General features: G+C 37.0%; 2 protein-coding genes across 3 annotated transcripts in view; one reads left to right on the plus strand and one right to left on the minus strand.

The window, feature by feature from the left end:
* The window catches only part of LOC112045443 (sodium-dependent transporter bedraggled), a 28,496-nt gene extending 17,920 nt beyond the window's left edge, over positions 1-10,576 (plus strand). For both annotated transcript variants that reach the window (XM_052884943.1, XM_024081613.2), the window contains exons 11-14: positions 636-703; positions 2,131-2,257; positions 4,171-4,367; positions 4,815-10,576. In XM_052884943.1, the coding sequence (XP_052740903.1) occupies positions 636-703; positions 2,131-2,257; positions 4,171-4,367; positions 4,815-5,250 (828 nt within the window). In that variant the 3' untranslated portion in view covers positions 5,251-10,576. The remainder of the gene's footprint in view (positions 1-635; positions 704-2,130; positions 2,258-4,170; positions 4,368-4,814) is intronic.
* A 512-nt stretch (positions 10,577-11,088) lies between these two features.
* Positions 11,089-20,347, minus strand: LOC112045452 (cell division cycle protein 20 homolog). The gene is made up of 10 exons (XM_052884945.1): positions 19,819-20,347; positions 19,203-19,309; positions 18,687-18,851; positions 18,239-18,332; positions 17,679-17,908; positions 17,198-17,344; positions 16,194-16,321; positions 15,361-15,508; positions 13,697-13,896; positions 11,089-12,795 (listed from the first exon to the last, which is right to left on the minus strand). The coding sequence occupies exons 1-10, from the start codon at positions 20,114-20,116 to the stop codon at positions 12,696-12,698; spliced, it is 1,617 nt and encodes a 538-aa protein (XP_052740905.1). The 5' UTR covers positions 20,117-20,347; the 3' UTR covers positions 11,089-12,695.
* Positions 20,348-20,418: the final 71 nt, after the last annotated feature.

The raw sequence follows: 20,418 nt of genomic DNA on the forward strand, positions 1-20,418 counted from the left end.
TGCCCTAAGAACAAAATGTCCCTCCTTTTCAAGGTCACTCTATATAACACTTGAATCTATCTTATGACCTAACAATAATAGTGCCTGCGACTTTGTCCGCTCTTGGACCTCAACTTTCGAAAGTTAATTTAAGTAAAAGAAGGGCGAAAACAAATTCCCCGATTTCTTAAGTTATCTGGACATGAGTTTCAGCCACGGTCATCATCATTCCGTGATGTCGTTCCACCCACAACATTCATCATCATAGCCCTCGTAAAAGTTAAGTAAACTTCGAGATAATGTTGTTTAAAAATGAAAGTTTACTTTTTTTAATTGGTAAACTATGGAACATTCTGTAATTTCTACAATGTTATAAATGCGAATGAGAATGTTGCGATATCACGTATTTACGAGTATACTGGTGTATGGTGTTTCATCAATTTTTAGGGGTACTAAAAAGCACATAGAGTATCTTTCGTCTAAAAAGAAGTAGAAGGGTTAGAGAAAAAAAGACAAGACTGTCATGAAATTAATTCTATATTATTATTTTTAATACTTATATACTTATTTTTATTTTTAATAGAAAAAAAATCTAAAACATAACTGTAGTTCATGACACACCAAACCTTGATAACCATTTTTATATTTTGTTCCAGGCTATATGCGTTATGGATTTCCGTGTAGGACAACAGCGTCAATTGTACACTTGGAGAAAACCTATTGGGTAATACAGTTTATAACTTTTTGTAACTCATTTTCACCATAACCTTCAATAAATAAAATATTTCGTGGCGGTGGTCCTAGGTCTAAAGACTTCTCATAGAGTCATTATTATATTAGGGGTTAAAGTATGAAATTTCCGATTTGAACTGAAAATCTAAATTGTTTATTTTTTAATTTTTAACAAATTTATTTAATCAAAATAGTTGCCATTATTATCTATACATTGCTGCCATCTAATGGGAAGGTCATTAATGCCTTTGCGATAGAACTCCGACGATCTAGACTGCACAAACTGTGTGAAAGCCTTTTGTACTGCCTCCTGGGAAGAAAACTTCTTGTCATGTAGATAATTGTCCAAATCACGAAAAAAATGGTAGTCCGTTGGAGCAAGGTCTGATGAATACGGAGGATGACGAATAGTTTCTAACTGCAGTTTCTGAAGGGTTAAAATGGTTTCTCGTGCTGTGTGAGGTCTCGCGTTGTCGTGGAGCAATAATAGTGAAGATCGATTCATGAGTCGGGGCTGTTTAACAGCTAGTTTTGTCAACATGGTTCGGAGTTCGGCACAATAGACATCTGCCGTTATTGCTTGACCAGATCGGAGAAAACCATAGTGAATAACATGCTGAGACCACCAAACAGTTACCATTACCTTTTTATTGGTAAGTTTTGCTTTAGGACACTGTTGTGGCATTTTACCTGGGGTCAGCCATTGCATTTTTCTTTTCCGGTTTTAATAAAGAATCCACTTTTCATCACATGCTACAATTCGATCCAATATTCCTTCATTTCTGTACCGGGTCAACAAGGCAACACAAGTTTCAACACGCGTTTCTTTCTGCAGATCATCACGAGGCACCCATTTTTCGTATTTTTTTATTTTATTAATTTGACGCAAGTGAGTCAATATTGTGGGTAAGATAACGTTAAACCATGCCGCTAATTCCTGGGTAGTTTGACTAGGATCGGCTTCCACTATCTCTCTTAATTCACGTTATTCACCTGTGTGGGCGGTCTTCCTCGTGGCTCATTCTTTAAGTCGAAATTTCCATCACAAAAGCGTTTAAACCAAAATCGCACGGTGCGTTCATTAGTAGACCCCTCTCCAAACGCAGCATTGATATTGCTGGCTGTTTCTGCCGCGTTAGTTCCGCGTCGGAACTCGTATTCAAAAATCACTCGAATTTTCGCAGTATCCATCTTTCTTGTCTAAATTGAATAACAAAAACAATTGAAGGCCGATATTCAAATGTTTCACATTTTTTAAAAAAAGAACATCATAGAAACCATTTGAAAATTATTATAAAATTGCCGTTTTATTGCAATAATTAATTATATTAATTATTGCAATAAAACGGCAATTTCATACTTTAACCCCTATTATTTGTCTGGTTACAATAAAGAGGTTTTTGTTTGTAATTGCTAAAGGTACTGGGCGATCTGGGCGCGGCAGGCGGGCGTGGCGCTGCAGCAGGCGGCGCTGCTGCTGGTGCCGCTGGCGGCCTTCGTGCAGACCTGGCGGTACATCTCCAAGGGCCCGCCCGACATACTCGAGGTACATACTTATAACTTTTTCTCAGAAATTCTTGGAGTATTTTTAATTTTACCGATGTAGTAAATTCTTAAATATACAGAAGGTTTTTGGAGTGCGCATATTTTAATATTATATCAGCATCATTTCATCATTATCAACCCGTATTCGACTCACTGCTGACCTCGAGTCTCCTCTCAGAATGAGAAGGGTTAGGCCAATTGTCCACTACGCTGGCCCAATGCGGATTGGCAAACTTCACATACATAGAGAATTAAGAAAATTCTCTGGTATGCAGGTTTCCTCACGATGTTTTTCCTTCACCGTTTGAGACACGTGATATTTAATTTCTTAAAATGCACACAACTGAAAAGTTAGAGGTGCATACCCCGGACCGGATTCGAACCCACACCCTCCAGAATCGGAGGCAGAAGTCATATCCACTGGGCTAACTGTCTATTAATATTAAATTTTTATTTATTTATTTTCAATATTATATACTTATACGAAATTTAAAATAGAACGTATTTATGTTTTTTTATGTAAAAAAAACTTGTTTACCGAAGTGGTGATGGCGTTTGAAAATATGCTTTATATTATTTTTGGAGTTTCAAATCGAAAAAAAAAAATTTCAAAAAGTACAGACTGTTACTAAAATGTATTGTATTAACGATACAGAGGCACCAAAAGAAATTTGCGCACTGCAAAAAGTATCTGCCTGTATTCTAAACAACTTAATTTCCTAATTCTGAAATGTGTATATTTCACGCTGCTAAGGATTATGCTTCAAATGATTGTTTGGATGATTTGGTGAGCAATTAGCGTTTATATTTGAATTGTATTTTTCAATAATTGTTTGCTTTTACATAATTAACGTTAGACTTTGACAGTGGCTATAGTGTGTTTTTTCTCTACAGAGACTAAAATGACGTTTCATGTGCCTGATTTTTATATGCAATAAATAGGGACGTCACGAAATCGATATTCAGGAATTAAATGATTGATTAGTATCGATTTGTCAGTCAGTCAGACCAAAAATTTATTATTATTGATGAAAATATTTAACTAATTCACGATTTTATCAATGTATTAATTAGTAATATATATAAATAATAAATTGTATTAATAATTCAATTACGATGGAAAGTATTTCTTGCAAACTATTAATTATTGGATAGTATAAAGTAATTTATAAGCTGTAAAAAACGTAAACGGTGGTAACTAGTCACGGCCGAAGCCTCCCACCAGCCAGACCTGGATCAACTAAGAAAATCTCAATCTGCCTAGCCGGGGATCAAACCCAGGACCTCCGTTTTGAAAATCCACCGCGCATACTACTGCGCCACGGAGGCCGTCAAATAAATTAATAATAATGTTTAAAAATGTTGATATAATACAAAATACTAAGTATTAATAATTTGCAAAAAGAATATTATTATATTATATGATTTATGATTTATGCAAGTTTTGATATCATAATTACACATTTTAAAAAATTATTATACTTATGTATCATTGTATTTTATTCATTGTATGCTGGTCACATTATTTTTATGTTGGACGTTTCTAATTGTCAGTTCAGTCTCTGCTTTAAAAAAATAGACAGTAGTTACTGACCTACCGTAAAGACGTGCCGCCAAACGGTTCGGCTTTCCAGTTCAGTCTTTGAAGATAATGAGGTCATATCCACTGGGCTAACTGTCACTATCAATAGTGTTCAGAGTTATTTTCTGATATAGTAACAGCCTTCTAAGCGTTATTCACGTTGGTTCATTTCACAGGTAATTTTTGTTCAAGGGCTTGTAGTCTAAAAGCGCCATCTACGAGCCTCAGGCATAACTGCATCTTTTACACTTTTCGTAATGCATTCATCAACTTACTCCCCAAGCCAAGAGTGCGTAACTAAGTTTCACTTCAATAAAATGTTTGTTATTCAGCGCGTTCAAAACCTGTACCGGCCGCGTATGAACGAGGCGGGCGAGACTGTGCCGCCCACCAACCCAGTCCGCGACGCGCCCGTCCTGGAGCCTGCACCCGACCCGCCGCCGAAGTACACGCCGCCGCCTTCCTACTCCACCGCCACGGGCGCGCGGCTGCTCAACACGCTGCGCCGCAGCTTCAGGACTCTGAGACGGTGAGTCGCACTTACTTAGCCCCAACCTAGAGCTGGCGCCCGCCACGCTGCCCAAGTATAACACTTAAAAATATAGTTATTAGGGTCCCAAAAATCATGAAAATATTTCTAAACCCACAACAAAGGTTATTTTTACTGCCACTAAATCAATAAAAAAGATTGCAAGATTCTGGTGATGTAGGTAATTTTTCAAATAACTGATCAGTGTCTTCAGGAATCCGCCATGTTGCATTTAGAATGACGTCACGTAGCTAACCGTCCAATGTCATCGAAACTAAAAAATGAATGCAACACAGGCTCAATCTCTTCAAAAACAGTTCTACGATTGCATGATTTTATCTAAAGAAAAACAAACTTTGGAAGTTTAACAACTCATAAAGATACCTACAGCTTAACATGGACCTCCTTTTTGGAAGTTTAATAAATAAAAAGACACTTTCATTGCAGGATAACATCGTCCCGAGCGGAATCTCAACACGACGACACATCACAAATACCAATCACACTGAGCGAGAGCATCGACCGACAGTCGCACACTAGTGCTGTGCCCACCCTCACCGTGACCGACGAAACCGACAGCACCAGAACAATACACACCCACCCCAACACTAGCGCAAGCACGCACCAACTCAACAGAAACAGACCAACATCTTCGCGGAACTCCTTAACATTAACACGGGACTTCTTACGGAGGTCGTTCGTTAGGAAAAGCGATTCAGCTAAAAGCATACGCTCCAGTTTGCGCAGGAGTTTCAAATATGGCGGTGGCTTGACAACAAGCCACGAGCACTTGGTTAGGGATGTGGAGCCTATATCGAACACTGTTGCCATGGCGACCGTTGAACCGACTTCGCATACGAGGAGTTTGGGTTCTGTTATATGAATTATTTTTGAACCGCCTATAATGTAGTCTAAGAAATTGTGAAAGTTAGGTTAGAGATCGTCAAGTTATATTCTGAGTATGATCTCGCTGCAGGTCGTAAATCGCTTTTTCTTCTATGCTGCATAATTATAATATTATTAATTTCATTTGCAATTCCTTTTTGCCCGCGACTTAGCGTTAATGTTCAGCGATAGTCTAAAAGTTATTTCTGTATCCTTTTGGCGACTACTTGTTTCTAGATGAAAGTCTGTCTTCTGTACTGGTACAGAATATCAGTTGAGAACTTGAATTCATAACAAAGAAATAAACTCTCATTTGCATTAATGGCGGTTTTAATCAATTTACTATTCGGGACGGATGACTCATTTGACTCGTTTCATTTTTTTTTATTCTTTACAAGTTAGCCCTTGACTACAATCTCACCTGATGGTAAGTGATGATGCAGTCTAAGATGGAAGCGGGCTAACTTGTTAGGAGGAGGATGAAAATCCACACCCCTTTTCGGTTTACACACGACACCGTTTCGTACCGGAACGCTAAATCGCTTGGCGGTAAGTCTTTGTCGGTAGGGTGGTAACTAGCCACTGCCGAAGCCTTCCACCAGCCAGACCTGGACCAATTAAGAAAATCTCAAACACCACTGCGCCACGGAGGCCGTCAAATTTCATGCATTTATAAATCTATCAAATCTATTAATTTAATTCATTCGTTGTGTATTTGTCGATAAAATAATTAAAATATGTACATCACTAATAGTAGCCATAACACCCTATGCGTGCGCGTTTTGATGCTCGCACTTTTAAATGCGGCGCCTGCAGCGAGAAGTATATACTGTAGTAGACAATACTTAAAGGATTTTATTAATTTAGCGCACAATATAATTATTAAATAATAATTGTATGTACTATGCGTGGTAATGGAGAATCAAATGAAGCTTCGTTAGCCTTATCTCGCTTGCACATATCCGCCGGTCGCCTATGTGTAAGCGAGGCAGCAATACAAGTGTGCGAGAAGTACATACAGGGTGTTCCGTAAAAAAGGGATATAACGCAAATGGTAGATACACCACCTGATTATTTAAAACTAATTTGAATAGTTTTCAAAAAATCCCTAGGGTGGTCACCCAAAAAAAATATATAACTTGGTCAAGTTATATATTTTTTTTCGGATTTTAAAATTTTTCTGCATAAAAATATAACACGCTAGTGATTTTTTCAAAACTATTCGAATTAGTTTGGGATAATTCGATGGTTTATTTGTGTTTTATCCATTTATTATGGGACACCCTGTATATGTATATGAATGCTAGATATCCAATCTAAAATGAAATGAAAAAATCTATTAAATCTGTCATAATAGAAACGTTTAGTTTAAAGACAGAATTCGTGATGATGTTTTAAATTAGGTAAAAATTGTTATTAAGATGAAATTAGATTAATATTAGATGGTATTGATATTAAAAAGTGAATCAACATGAAAGGGCTCTAATTCGGCAGTGTATTCGAATAATTGTTTGAATTTCTCATTTTATCAATTCAATAATTATATATTAAATAAATACTCGTTTATTTTTTTATTACGAATCACATGAAAGAAATCATCACAACCATATTGAATGTACCTAATATTGTGAAAAGCGTTACTAAACTCATTTTTAACTATTTACTTTAACTATTATTAATAAATATTTAGATCCTTTAATATTTGGATCCTTTAAGTATGTTAAATAAAAAAGTTCGCGGTTTCGTTAAGTTTAAATAACTTTACACACATGAATTAAAAAATGTAATTTGTTAATTTATAATTCAATAGTACTGAGATAAAACAGTATTTAGTGAACGAGGGAATCTCACTAGATTAAAATTTTACATGCCATGTAAGTTAGTTATATGTTAGACTGAGAGACGGCGGAATTTTGTCAGTTCCTATTGAACTGCAGATTTTTACAATTATTGAGTACTGAAAGTTATCTGTGTAGATAAGAAATGTGTGGTGTAGATGTATCCAGAGTTGCATATTAATTTGGATTTAAAAATTATCAGAGCAAATATTCTTTCGAAAATGTGTTTCAAAATTTTGTAACTTTGAAGTTAGACTGAAGTTGCCAGCGTATTTTGTACAGCGTTGTCGTTGTACAAAGATCATAGAGTTTGGCTAATGAAAGTAGAGACTGAAATCGTCCGCCAAATTTAAAAAATCTGAGTAAATTCTCAAAATGATAGTGCTTAGTTATAGTATTTCCAAATATTGGAAATATAACTGAGTTTAATACTTGCAGTCGTAAGTAGTAATGTATTCACAAACAAACAAAAAATTTGTACAAATAATGAAAATTCATGTTTTTTTTAATTTGATTAAATGTTTTTTTTAATTTGGCGGGTGATTTCAGTTTCAGCTTTCATTAGCTAAACTCTAGTCATAACATAACAGCCTACGCCAAGTCACATTGAGTTCTCGAGTAAAGCGATTTGGTGGTTCTACAAAAAATGCTGTGAGTAATGGATCTCCACGTAAAGAGTATTCATGTTTGTTGAGTCCTGTATCCTTATTTAATTTTTAACAATGTTAATAAAATACAATATATAATACAAAACACAATTAAAATAAATTACTATTATTTAACAAAAAGGCATGCTGTAATCTCAGATATTAATGTGATTTCCTGTATACATATATCACAATTATTTTATACGTATTTGTATTCGTAAACATTATTTGTAATTTCTTCATAATTTGTACAGCAAACAGGCAATAATTTATTTTCTCAAATGTGTCCTAATCGAATAGGAGAATCTACGCCGTCTCTGTGACTATTAATTATTATTTTTTAGGTACTTAAAAACAATAATAAATTGGAGCTTACATTAAAATGTAAAACGAAGTGCTATTAATGTTAAGGATGCATTTTGTATATGAATTAGTTTTTTAATGTTTAGCATTTTAGAAACAATGTGTTCTTGTTAGTTTGTACTTTAACGCGTTATGTGAAATAATAATAATTGTATGAAAGTGTCACCACATTGTCAGATTTTGTTGATATGATTGAAATTTTAATTACTAATAAAAAATAGAATATCATGTTTTGCGATTTTCCGTCAAAATCAGACAAATTACGACAAGTTACGGCTGATAAATCTGACTTAATATACAGGGAGTCTCTTAATTAATGAATAATACGCAAATAGTAGATACACCACATAATTTTATAAAACTAATTTAAATAGTTTTCCAAAAATCCCTAGGGTGACCAAGTTAAATATATTTCTTTGGATTTTTAATTTTTTTTTTCTTAAATATTTTTTTTCAATGCTGTAGCTGTTTTAATTAAGGTTTAAAAGATCTGATTTTTGTTATGCATTGCGAATTAAATTACCAATGTATTGAAAATTCAGCACCTCACCTACACTTTTACCAGCAACTTTGTAATTTGGATATTTTTGGAAAACTATTCAAATTAGTTTTAGATAATTAGGTGGTGTATCTACCATTTGCATATTATACATTATTTACTTATATACTGTGGTAATAATACACGGATTTGTCAGTTTTTCGTAGAAAATTTCAAAAATACCAATTGTTAAAAGTTTTAATGGATTATTGTATTTATATTAATTTAATACATGTATTTTATTTGTATAAAAGGCAGTTGCATAGATGATAGACACTCCCCCCCCCCCCCTCCAAATAAGTAATGTACTTAGTTTTTTTTTTACAACAAATAGTGTATGAAGAATGAGAGAATTTTGAGTACAATGAATTTAGAAGTTAAGTGATTTGTTTTATAGTTTTGTAGTTAGTAAACATAACGGATCGTGGAAGTAAATTTTAACGTAGATAGATGAACGGTAATAATAGTTTCTATGAGTTGCTTAATGCATTACTTTATACACTGGTTTTCTTATAAAGTCCAAAATATACTCAGAGACACAATTATCCGCCCACTTTACTATACTTTCGTCATATTAAAGTAGGTGGATAATCGTGCCTCTGAGTATATCTAAAACTATTTAATTTTTGCATTTTTAAAGGAGAAATAGGCTTATGACCTAATTTCTATTAAACCTAAGTTCTTCTTTTTTCTTTACCACCAGATCTGAAAGTATATATTTTTGGAGAGTTCATACCATTCAATCTTTGATTCTGGGTTACTTAATTTTATATTAACATAATAAAAACCCTGTCCTAATATACACGTTGTATTACGTTAAGGACATATTGAGTATTCTTTCGAATTAAGTTCTTTTAAGTTTATATAAAATTTCGAGTATTTTCTCATCACATGAAAACGATAACTGCCAATTAAAATTTAGTCTTATAGTGGTAAAATGAAATGGTGAGCCATATGATGAAAATATTATTTATATTATTAAGAAAACAATTGAAGAAAATGATTGTGCATATTTGGCTTATAGCCTCACATATGTAAAGGTTCCTTTTGTGCATTTACTGAACTTGTGAGTCCACTTCGTATAACATAATGTTTGACAAGATATTTTGTTTTATCTTACAATGTTATATTATTGTTAAAAAATAAGCTGTTGAGCTTATTTGACATTCATTATTTATTCATTGTTATAGACTTCAGCCTTCTGTTACTGTGAATGAATCTATATTGTCAAAATAGCAATTAATTAGGTATTATTAATTTACCTATCATAAATTTTAAAGTGTACTAAACATTAACGTGTTTCCCATTTTCTAATATAACTTTAAAAAAGTTTTTCTCCAATCTTCTCAAGGGAAATCAATATTATTATTTATTTAAATAATCACAATTTATTTACTAGCAATACTTTTTTACTTTTTTGTTGTATAATAATGTCATTTCAATCATGATAACTGATTTACGAGGTTTTCATGTATTTAATGTCCCAGACATTCCAATTTTTTTTTTGTAATGAAACAGTAATGTTGAACATGTAGTGAAACAGTAATGTTGAACATGTAGTGAAACAGTAATGTTGAACATGTAGTGAAACAGTAATGTTGAACATGTAGTGAAACAGTAATGTTGAACATGTAGTGAAACAGTAATGTTGAACATGTAGTGAAACAGTAAAATTGAACATGCTAATGTCAAACAAACTTGAGCTGGACTCATAAAAAATTGGCATCTTTAAAATATCTTTAGTTCTAGTCATAACACAGCTTCCACATATTTTGCATATTAAACATCACATATTAGATTATATTTTAATATGATTGCGCACATTTTATTCGCACAGTGTGTTTTACTTTTATCGTATTTTCTATTTACATTCCTCTTTATTTTAAATGATAGGTCTACTTCTAAGTAAATAATAATAATAAATGTTTCTTTTTATTACGTCATTGTTTTATTTAATATACCATGGTCCATCATTTGTGTAAAAACAATATTTTTTGGATTTTTGAAAGATTTCATTGTATTTTATTTTTTTAATGTATCTGAAGAAATAATAGTCTGTTTTAGAATTTTTTTTTGCGTCCATAGATTCTTTTAGAATTAAATTCTACCAAGTATTAGCAGGTTTCAGTTCTCTACTAGACTATTCAACCCTTGTAAGTAATCATTATTTTTATTGTCAAATTGCCAAAACGCAATATTCGTCAAATACAATACAAAATACTGAACGGATTTTGATGAAACTACAGCCATACACAGCAGTTTTATCGGTTTTCAAGCCGTTAGCGCTGCTGGCATGTAAGATTACTTGATCGTCAGTGGCTGACATATGATAGCTTACCCTGATTATGAAAACTAATTCCAATTTAATTTAAAATTAGTGTGAATGAAAACTCAAATCAGTCAGTCAGTTTAATTACGCTGATAATATGAAATATGAAAATAAAAAGAAATGTTTGTCACGAAACCTTTATTGAAAATAAAAAAGTATAACATTATCAATTTTAATTAAAATAATTATAAATCACAATTCATTAATTCTTAAACAAAGCAAAAATTATACTAGGGACATAAATTATACAAAAAAACTTAAAATAAGGAAGCCGAGGTAATTAAATGTTTTATTTATATTACGTAAAAGATACAAGTATTCAGGTAGGAAAACTCAAGAGATAAATAAAATAAGCAAGATTTAAGTAACTAATTGGAAAAATATACAACCGGAAATAGAAACTCCTCCTTTTTGGAAGTGGATTAAAAAAACGCGTTACATTTTATAACCTCAACTTCTTAATTTTTTTCAAGTCAAGTAAGAGTATTCAAGAAAAAAATAAACTAAAAAAATACATTTGGTCATAGGAAACATCAACACGGCGTTTTTAAATTATTTTTCGTTCGTAATCTACCAGAGTCCCGGCTTGAAAAAAGTTCGTTTGTGTAACAAACTTTTTCTCTCTGGAAAGACTGAATCAATTTTAATTGGATTTTCACTGGAAAATAGAGAAGAAATTGACACTTACAAGTGTTTGCAAACATATAATGCAAACGCACTATTCACACTTACAATTTTGTGAGGGTTTGACGTAAACTAAGTGAAATACTATCCAGCTGTACACCTACACTGTAGGTGTTTTAGTAGGTAAGTCTACTTATATTCAAACTAGCGGACGCCCGCGACTTCGTCCGCGTGGAATTTATTTTTACACAAATCCCGCGGGAATCATGGATTTTTCCGGGATGAAAAGCCTATTATGTGGATCCAGATAAATAGTGAAATAGTGATAGTGTGTTCAATAAGCAAAGAATATTTTACGAGTTAGTGAGATGCTAAAGTATTGAACACTCAGTTATATAACCTGCATATTTCTTACTGTGGGTATTGATCTACAATCTGTATATAGTCTGGCACGTGATGACACTCCCATGATATGCGGGCGACGGAGGGAGACTGCGCGGGTGTGAAATCGTGCGTGCGGGGAAGGGAGGTGCATCAGTCGTGGGATTTTCATTCACGCCTCCCGCCCCGCGCGGTTCATCGGAAGTTTTACGAACGAAGTTGCCAAGCTATAATTATGTATTTAACTAAAGATAAGATTTGATTTTTTGTTTTTTACGAATAAACCACAGGACAGACCTTTCATAAATGAAAAGCTACATTATCAGCGAGTTACATAGACTATAATACTTTATCCTCATATTCCCACAAGAATGGGAACAACGCAGGTAAAACCGCGGGGCGTCTCCTAATGCTTCATAATTACAATTGATTTTCTATATTATTATGTTCTTACTTAGGTTCGCCATAAGCTTTCTGTCGAATTTCGGGTTTTCTATCAAAGACATTGTTTAAGACAACTTCTTCATTCCAAAATGGTATAGTGTAAATTATTACAAATTTTATATTTATGTGTAAGTACACAGGTCATGTCCAATAACATAAATACGACTTTACATAATTTCATTTAATCAGATTTTGAGTCGTCACGAAGGTACATACAATTATATGAATAAAAAAATCACAATTTTCAGTCTATGAGGTACTGCAGTCAGTTATTATTATCTATCTAATAATCGAGTTCATATTCAGCAAAGACTTTGCCGCCTTCGAATCCGTTGGCTCCTTCTTCTTGGACGGATCCAACATGAAGCATTTCCACAAGCTGTAAACAAATAATTTTTCGTTAATCATACAGTTGACTAGCGGACGCCCGCGACTTCGTTCGCATGAAATTTAGTATTTCACAAATCCCGCGGGAACCATGGATTTTTCTAGGATTAAAAGTAGCCTATGTGTTAATCTAGAGTTAAATTTATTTCCATTCCAAATTCCAGCCAAATTGATACAGTAGTTGCGGCGTTAGAGTAACAAACATCCAAACAAATTTTCGCGTTTATAAGTATTAGTAGAATTTACTTATTTAAAATAATTATTGACGACAACGGTGCAGTGAGAAGTGGTTTATGTCTCCAAAGTCGTGGGTTCGATTTCCACAATATGAAAAATCATCATCGCCATTGGCAACCCATATTCAGCTCACTGTTGAGCACGAGTCTTTCTCAGAGTGAGAGGGGTTAGGCCTTAATCCAACACGCTGACCAGATGCGGATTGACAGACTTCACACACGTAGAGAATTAAGAAAATTCTCAGGTATACAGGTTTCCTAACGATGTTTTTCCTTCATCGTTTGAGACACGTGATATTTATTTTCTTAAAATGCACACAAATGAAAAGTTGGAGGCGCATGCCGCGGACCGGATTCGAACCTACGCCTTCCGAATCGAACGTCTGGAAAGCCATCTACTGCGACTTCAAAATAACAAACACTGTTTTACTATGTCAGTAGATGGCGGCATACATCGCCGGATTACAATTTTCGTAACGCATTCTTAACTTCCTCCTCAAGTCAAGCGCGTCGGGCGACAGCGCGAGGTGCAGCACGAGCGCTTCGTGGCCCCACCTTTCTAGCTCTTGTTTGTACGTACGAACGTGACAATGAATCACGCTTTTTCGTGCGCACAACCCATGTTCATCAATTTATAAGAAAAAAACACAAGCTAACCGCAGCGTCTCATCGGCGGAGGCGGACAGCACGGTGGTGCCGTCGGGCGACAGCGCCAGGTGCAGCACGCGCGCCTCGTGGCCACACAGCTCGGCCACGCGCGACAGCATGGGGTACTTCCACAGCACCAGCTGGTTCTGCGCGTAGCCGTGCGCCGACACTAGCTCCTTGTAGTGCGTGCTCCACACGATCGAGCACACCTGACACACAAACAAACAAACAAATGCAAATGTCATGCGTAATTTTTTTTTTTATTCTTTACAAGTTGGCCCTTGATTACAATCTCACCTGATGGTAAGTGATTTTTATTTTATTTTATTGATTTATTTGTAATCAACAGCGCAACAGTAGGTACATAATTATTAGATTACATAAGCTTAAAACTAAGGCCACAAAGATTACAGAATATACATATTATACAAAGCTACAATACAATTTCAGGTATATTAACATTAAAAGATAAAAATGTTTTATAGAATCTTAACAAAATTTTTGTGAATGTGTGTGAGCATGTTTGTGTGTGTGTGTGTGTGTGTTTGTGTGTGATGATGCAATCTAAGATGGTAGCGGGCTAACTTGTTAGGAGGAGGATGAAAATCCACACCTCTATCGGTTTCTACACGACATCGTACCGGAACGCTAAATCGGCTTGGCGGTACGTCTTTGTCGGTAGGGTGGTAACTAGCCACGGCTAAAGCCTCCCATCAGCAAAATTTATACAGTATTTTCTATACAATGCCTAGGCGATGCAAAATATCGAGGGCGTTCTAGCAATGTATGATATATTTTTGGAACAAAGTTCCTTATCAGGGTAGACGGAAAGAATCAAGACCAAAAGTTGAACCAACACTTTTTAGCCGACTGCATAATGGAGGGTAATGTTTTCGCTATACGTAGTTGTTGTGACTTGAAGTTCTTGAAGATCTGTTGAGTTCTAGGGTAGTAGTAATGTTCATCTGGGTGTCCCTTGACACCTCTCAAGTTATTTTTAATAACAAGCTTTACAGCTCTTCTAGCTTGGTACACAATATTAACTTAAATTGGTAACATGCCATAGATAGGTGCGGTCCACACAACACGTACCTGCGACTTGGTGTCGACAGTGTTGAGGTTGGCGCCCGTGTTCACGTTCCATATCCGGATGGTGCGGTCCACACAACACGTACCTGCGACTTGGTGTCGACAGTGTTGAGGTTGGCGCCCGTGTTCACGTTCCATATCCGGATGGTGCGGTCCACACAACACGTACCTGCGACTTGGTGTCGACAGTGTTGAGGTTGGCGCCCGTGTTCACGTTCCATATCCGGATGGTGCGGTCCACACAACACGTACCTGCGACTTGGTGTCGACAGTGTTGAGGTTGGCGCCCGTGTTCACGTTCCATATCCGGATGGTGCGGTCCACACAACACGTACCTGCGACTTGGTGTCGACAGTGTTGAGGTTGGCGCCCGTGTTCACGTTCCATATCCGGATGGTGCGGTCCACACAACACGTACCTGCGACTTGGTGTCGACAGTGTTGAGGTTGGCGCCCGTGTTCACGTTCCATATCCGGATGGTGCGGTCCACACAACACGTACCTGCGACTTGGTGTCGACAGTGTTGAGGTTGGCGCCCGTGTTCACGTTCCATATCCGGATGGTGCGGTCCACACAACACGTACCTGCGACTTGGTGTCGACAGTGTTGAGGTTGGCGCCCGTGTTCACGTTCCATATCCGGATGGTGCGGTCCGCGGTGCCGCCGCCCGACGCTAGGATGCCGGCGCTCCACGGACACCAGGCCAACCCTTTCACTGCCGCCAGGTGTTGACTGTGAACGTTACAATAGCAGAGTTAAGGGTTAAGTTGGTTACGTATCGAGACAAGGGAAATACAAATGTCGACAAATAGCGCTCGGACTTGAAATTGTCTCTCTTGACGAAAGAGCTTTGATTGGGCCAACTGCCCTGTTGTTATTTTTCTCTTCACGAGAAACGTCATTAAGAGAGAAAGCGAAATTTCCTGTACTGCTGCAATTGGTCGACTATTTCTTTTTTTTATTTACAAGATATGTCATGGCGCACCTCCTAGGTCTATGTGGGCCTCTTTTAGAGCTTCGGATTCGGGCTTCAGATGGTATAGTAACGCCACAGCTTTCTACCTTAAAAACCTAGCTTGCTTCCTAAATCCAGCTTTTAAAACTTCTTTCAATAATAAAAGAGAAAGTGCCATGAAATTTACAAAATGGGATTGTTTCAAAGTTCTCTAAGAATGCCATCTGTCGGTAGTTTAAAATAACAAACAATGTTCCACTATGCTTGCACATGGCAGCAAGTCCGATTACACTTTTCGTAACGCATTTATCAGCGTACTCCACAAGACAAGCATGCTTAAAAAAGTTGAGTGTTATTCATATTAATTTATTATTAACCACGGCTAAAACTCACGTGATACAACGTGGGAGTGTGCCCGACTAGTTTCGAATCCATGCAGGGTCCTTAGTCATGAGCTGTTACCTGAACTGGTGTATGTACTGCGGCTGCGAGTAGTGCTGGCCCTGCGCCGCCGGCCAGATGTTGAGCAAGTTGTCGTTGCCGCCCGACGCGATGTACTTGCCGTCCGGCGACCACTTCAGACTGCACACCTGCGAGTATAAATACAAACAATGTTATTGTTCTATAAAGCAGTAAGGATTCGCTGGATGTAGGCGGCTCAGTATCGTGATGTTTGAAAGTCCCTATGAAAGGCTTGTGTCCTGCAGTGGACGTCCACCGGCTGATATGATGATGATGATAAAGTAACGCCGGGTTTCCGGTTGCTAGAACGTTCTACGAATCTACTTTGTGCGTCGTCACAAGAATAAACTGTTGTGATTTCGCATGCGTGCGCCACTCGACACCACGTACATTATGTGTCTGAGTGTACCTCGTGCGTGTGCGCGTTGACGGTGGCCACGGCGTGTTGTCGCTCCCGCACGTCGTGGTGCACGATGTTGCCGTCGCGTGCGCCACTCGACACCACGTACATTATGTGTCTGAGTGTACCTCGTGCGTGTGCGCGTTGACGGTGGCCACGGCGTGTTGTCGCTCCCGCACGTCGTGGTGCACGATGTTGCCGTCGCGTGCGCCACTCGACACCACGTACATTATGTGTCTGAGTGTACCTCGTGCGTGTGCGCGTTGACGGTGGCCACGGCGTGTTGTCGCTCCCGCACGTCGTGGTGCACGATGTTGCCGTCGCGTGCGCCACTCGACACCACGTACATTATGTGTCTGAGTGTACCTCGTGCGTGTGCGCGTTGACGGTGGCCACGGCGTGTTGTCGCTCCCGCACGTCGTGGTGCACGATGTTGCCGTCGCGTGCGCCACTCGACACCACGTACATTATGTGTCTGAGTGTACCTCTTGCGTGTGCGCGTTGACGGTGGCCACGGCGTGTTGTCGCTCCCGCACGTCGTGGTGCACGATGTTGCCCTCGCGTGCGCCATTTGACGTTGCATACATTATGTGTCTGAGTGTACCTCGTGCGTGTGCGCGTTGACGGTGGCCACGGCGTGTTGTCGCTCCCGCACGTCGTGGTGCACGATGTTGCCGTCGCGTGCGCCACTCGACACCACGTACAGGTTCCACGACAGCGACGACACGCGCCCCGTGTGTCCGTCCATTATCTAATCAAAATCATATCATGAAAAGAAAACCTTGAAGTGTAGCGGGAGTATAGAAATGTGACATTACCAGAAGCATACACACATAATTAATATATTTTTTACTGGGTCGTTACTGAAGTGGTGGATGCGCTTAGGAGGTACACAGGAGCATTTTATCAAAATGTTAAATCAATGAAGTAATAAGTTTTGAGTTTGGTAGGTAACCAAACTTGTTGCTTGTTGTGCTTACAAGAACACAATCATCTAATTTTTCAGAAAAAGTTTCATTAAGGATGGCAAATACATAATCAAAAAGACTTAAAAGTCTATCTTACTATGATATATTATAACTTACCCGTAATCTTTTGATCTTTTCACAATCCCATAACTCCACAACTGCAGACGAGGTGCCAACTGCTAAATGTGAACTTGCCCCTTGTACCCAAGCCACTGAGCAAACTGTCTCAGAACCTTCCAGAGTCAGAAGCTGTTCTATTTGGCCGGTGCTCGCATTCCATAAATACACAGTGTTGTTCAGGGCCACAGCTAATATGTTGGACGCGCTCCAGTCTATCAAGTTAAGGTCTGTGGAAAGAATAACTTTATGAACCGGTTTAGTTTTAAATAATTGTGTTGTTCAAAAGTTTATAAATAATGCAAACTTTATTGAAACACAAGTTCAATATGAAAGCACATACTGGTCTTTTAAACCTTCTTATACTAATTTAGCAATTACTTTTAAAGCTATGTTTGGTTTTAACAAAGTCAAAAAAAGTTCTACTAACGAAAGTTCACAAAGTATTTTCTTTAGTAATATTTATATAAGAACTCAGTATGATTTTAATCAAATCAAACTGAGTTTTGAACTATAAGTACTTAATGTTACTATAGACATTAAGTCTAAGGACTACTTACAATAGTCATCAACAATTTCAGGAGCATCCAATATTCTGTCTGGAGCTTGTGGGATGTATCTTGTTGTGTTCTTCACTGTGGATGGGACCTTTGCCTGAAATAGTTTAATCCAGCTTAATGAGTTAGTCTACAGAGAAACAGTGTTTAGGCTGGAGGTGTTATTTAAAAAAAGTTAATATTTTTTTACTGTGGAGATTTCTCAGAATCTACTAACCAGCATCAGTAAAATCTTTTTAGATGCTGTCTATATCATTAAAATTGCTTAAACCATTCAAAATTTATGAAGACCAGACATACATACTTACATGTATTCCACACACACATAGAATTACAGAGATCAAAAAGAAGTTTCATCATTGCTAAGTACTAAGCAAAAAGATAAAAATGTTTAATATTCACTACAATGAATATTAGTAAAGATAGCTATTACTAAATGGTCAATGTGTACCTGAGAATACACCACTCGCAGTCTGTTCTGATAGCCCTCGGGAGCTGCCGGAGCCTTGCAGGTGTACTGCAGAAGGCGCCCCGGCTCTGTGTCTGCGAGGGCTCGACCCAGGGCTTCTCCAGTCACTGTCTGTGCTACTATTTCATCTTCTTCCTCACGGTTCAACTAACGGTAACATACAAACACAAGTTAATCATTAGAAGTCTATTTTGACACTATTTATTATGATATTAGAACAATATTCCTTACTAGACCCAAAGTAAAGTCCTTTTCATGAAAGAAGTACCCCAGACGCTAATGTCTTAATGGCGCTCATTCTCATTTGCTAATGGCAGCCTTATTTGTGTAAGGCACTGTCAATTTTAGTTCCCGTGGTACTTCTTTCATGAAAAGGACTTTAAGCATAGTTTGTGGAAACTGATGAATATTTAATTTATTATTATCTACGCTACGATCTACGCTAAACAAGTTTGACTAAGTTGTCTTATTAATGCAAAATCACAATTTCACACTTACCATATAGTGGCATAAGTCAAAATTAGAGTTGCTTCTGGATGGAATGAATCTGTCAGCTTTATTTGGTGTTTTTGCCAGTTTATTAGGGGTCGGAGTTGTTGACCGCCCTGGAAATAGGTATGTTTATTACACAGAGTAAAGAATGATCCAGAGTGAGTGATCAATCTTCAAGCAGCGTGGTGAAGCCAGTGAAACCCATAAAAGTTTTTGAATTTGGAGCGTCTATGACACTGTTGTGTTCCATGCGCTCTATGTGTTTAATCTATGTTTTATTAATATTTTACAATAATAAAATATCAATGGCATATAATATAACAATAGAATGTGTGTAGTTTCCACCAAACTTTTAGTTTGCTCTGACCACATAGTGTATGGCTGTGCAGTGTACAAAAACACATCTCAGAAGTTTATGTTACCTGCACTGCACAGTAGTGTGTAGCAACTCAGAAGGAGACTATAAGTTGGCACATATTAACTCTAGAACTCGGAAATAATAACACAAATTCGCCTGCCTATAGATAAATTATAACCTATATATAAAGATTTATAAGTAAGTTACAAAGTAGGAGTTTAAGTTACACAAAAATTGATTTACAAATACATGAATGATATTTACCAGGAGACTTGTTCTTTGATGGAGTCTTTTTCCCTTTTTTATTCTCATTCCTTGTAGGAGTCTTGTTAATAGATAGAAGACTGTTGTTGCAGCTTATGTTTCCCGAAACAGACAACTTTTGCATCGACTGACTGCAAGCACTTACATTTATGTTCGACATGTTTTTAGATGAATTACTGGATGGGTTAATGTTCTCATTATTTGACTTTTTAACCCAACGTTGGAGCGGGCCGCGAGTTAAAGGTCCGTCTATTGTGGCTAAAGTGTTTAATTCATTGAGATAGTTAAACTGGGCCATGTTTTTTATTTAAAATAATCGCGTTCTGAATTTCACACCACAGTTACAACGTTATGTAAAATAAACATGAAGTACAAAATAATTAAAGTAATTTCACGATCATTGAGGCGTCAAATCAAAAGTTATTTGATAAATTCGCCACATTTGCAAATTGCAATTCCGAAATAAAACCTTTCCGAATCAAATCAAACAAAATGTGACAGTTATTCAAAAATCCGTTGGAATTTGAAATCTACAATTATGCCTTTATTTTTAAAACAAACTTTTACAGTTTGGGCTCTCGTCTTTTGATGTATTTGTCT

The sequence above is a fragment of the Bicyclus anynana genome, chromosome 13, assembly GCF_947172395.1.
Source record: "Bicyclus anynana chromosome 13, ilBicAnyn1.1, whole genome shotgun sequence".
In the NCBI taxonomy this organism is placed as follows: Eukaryota; Metazoa; Arthropoda; class Insecta; order Lepidoptera; family Nymphalidae; genus Bicyclus; species Bicyclus anynana.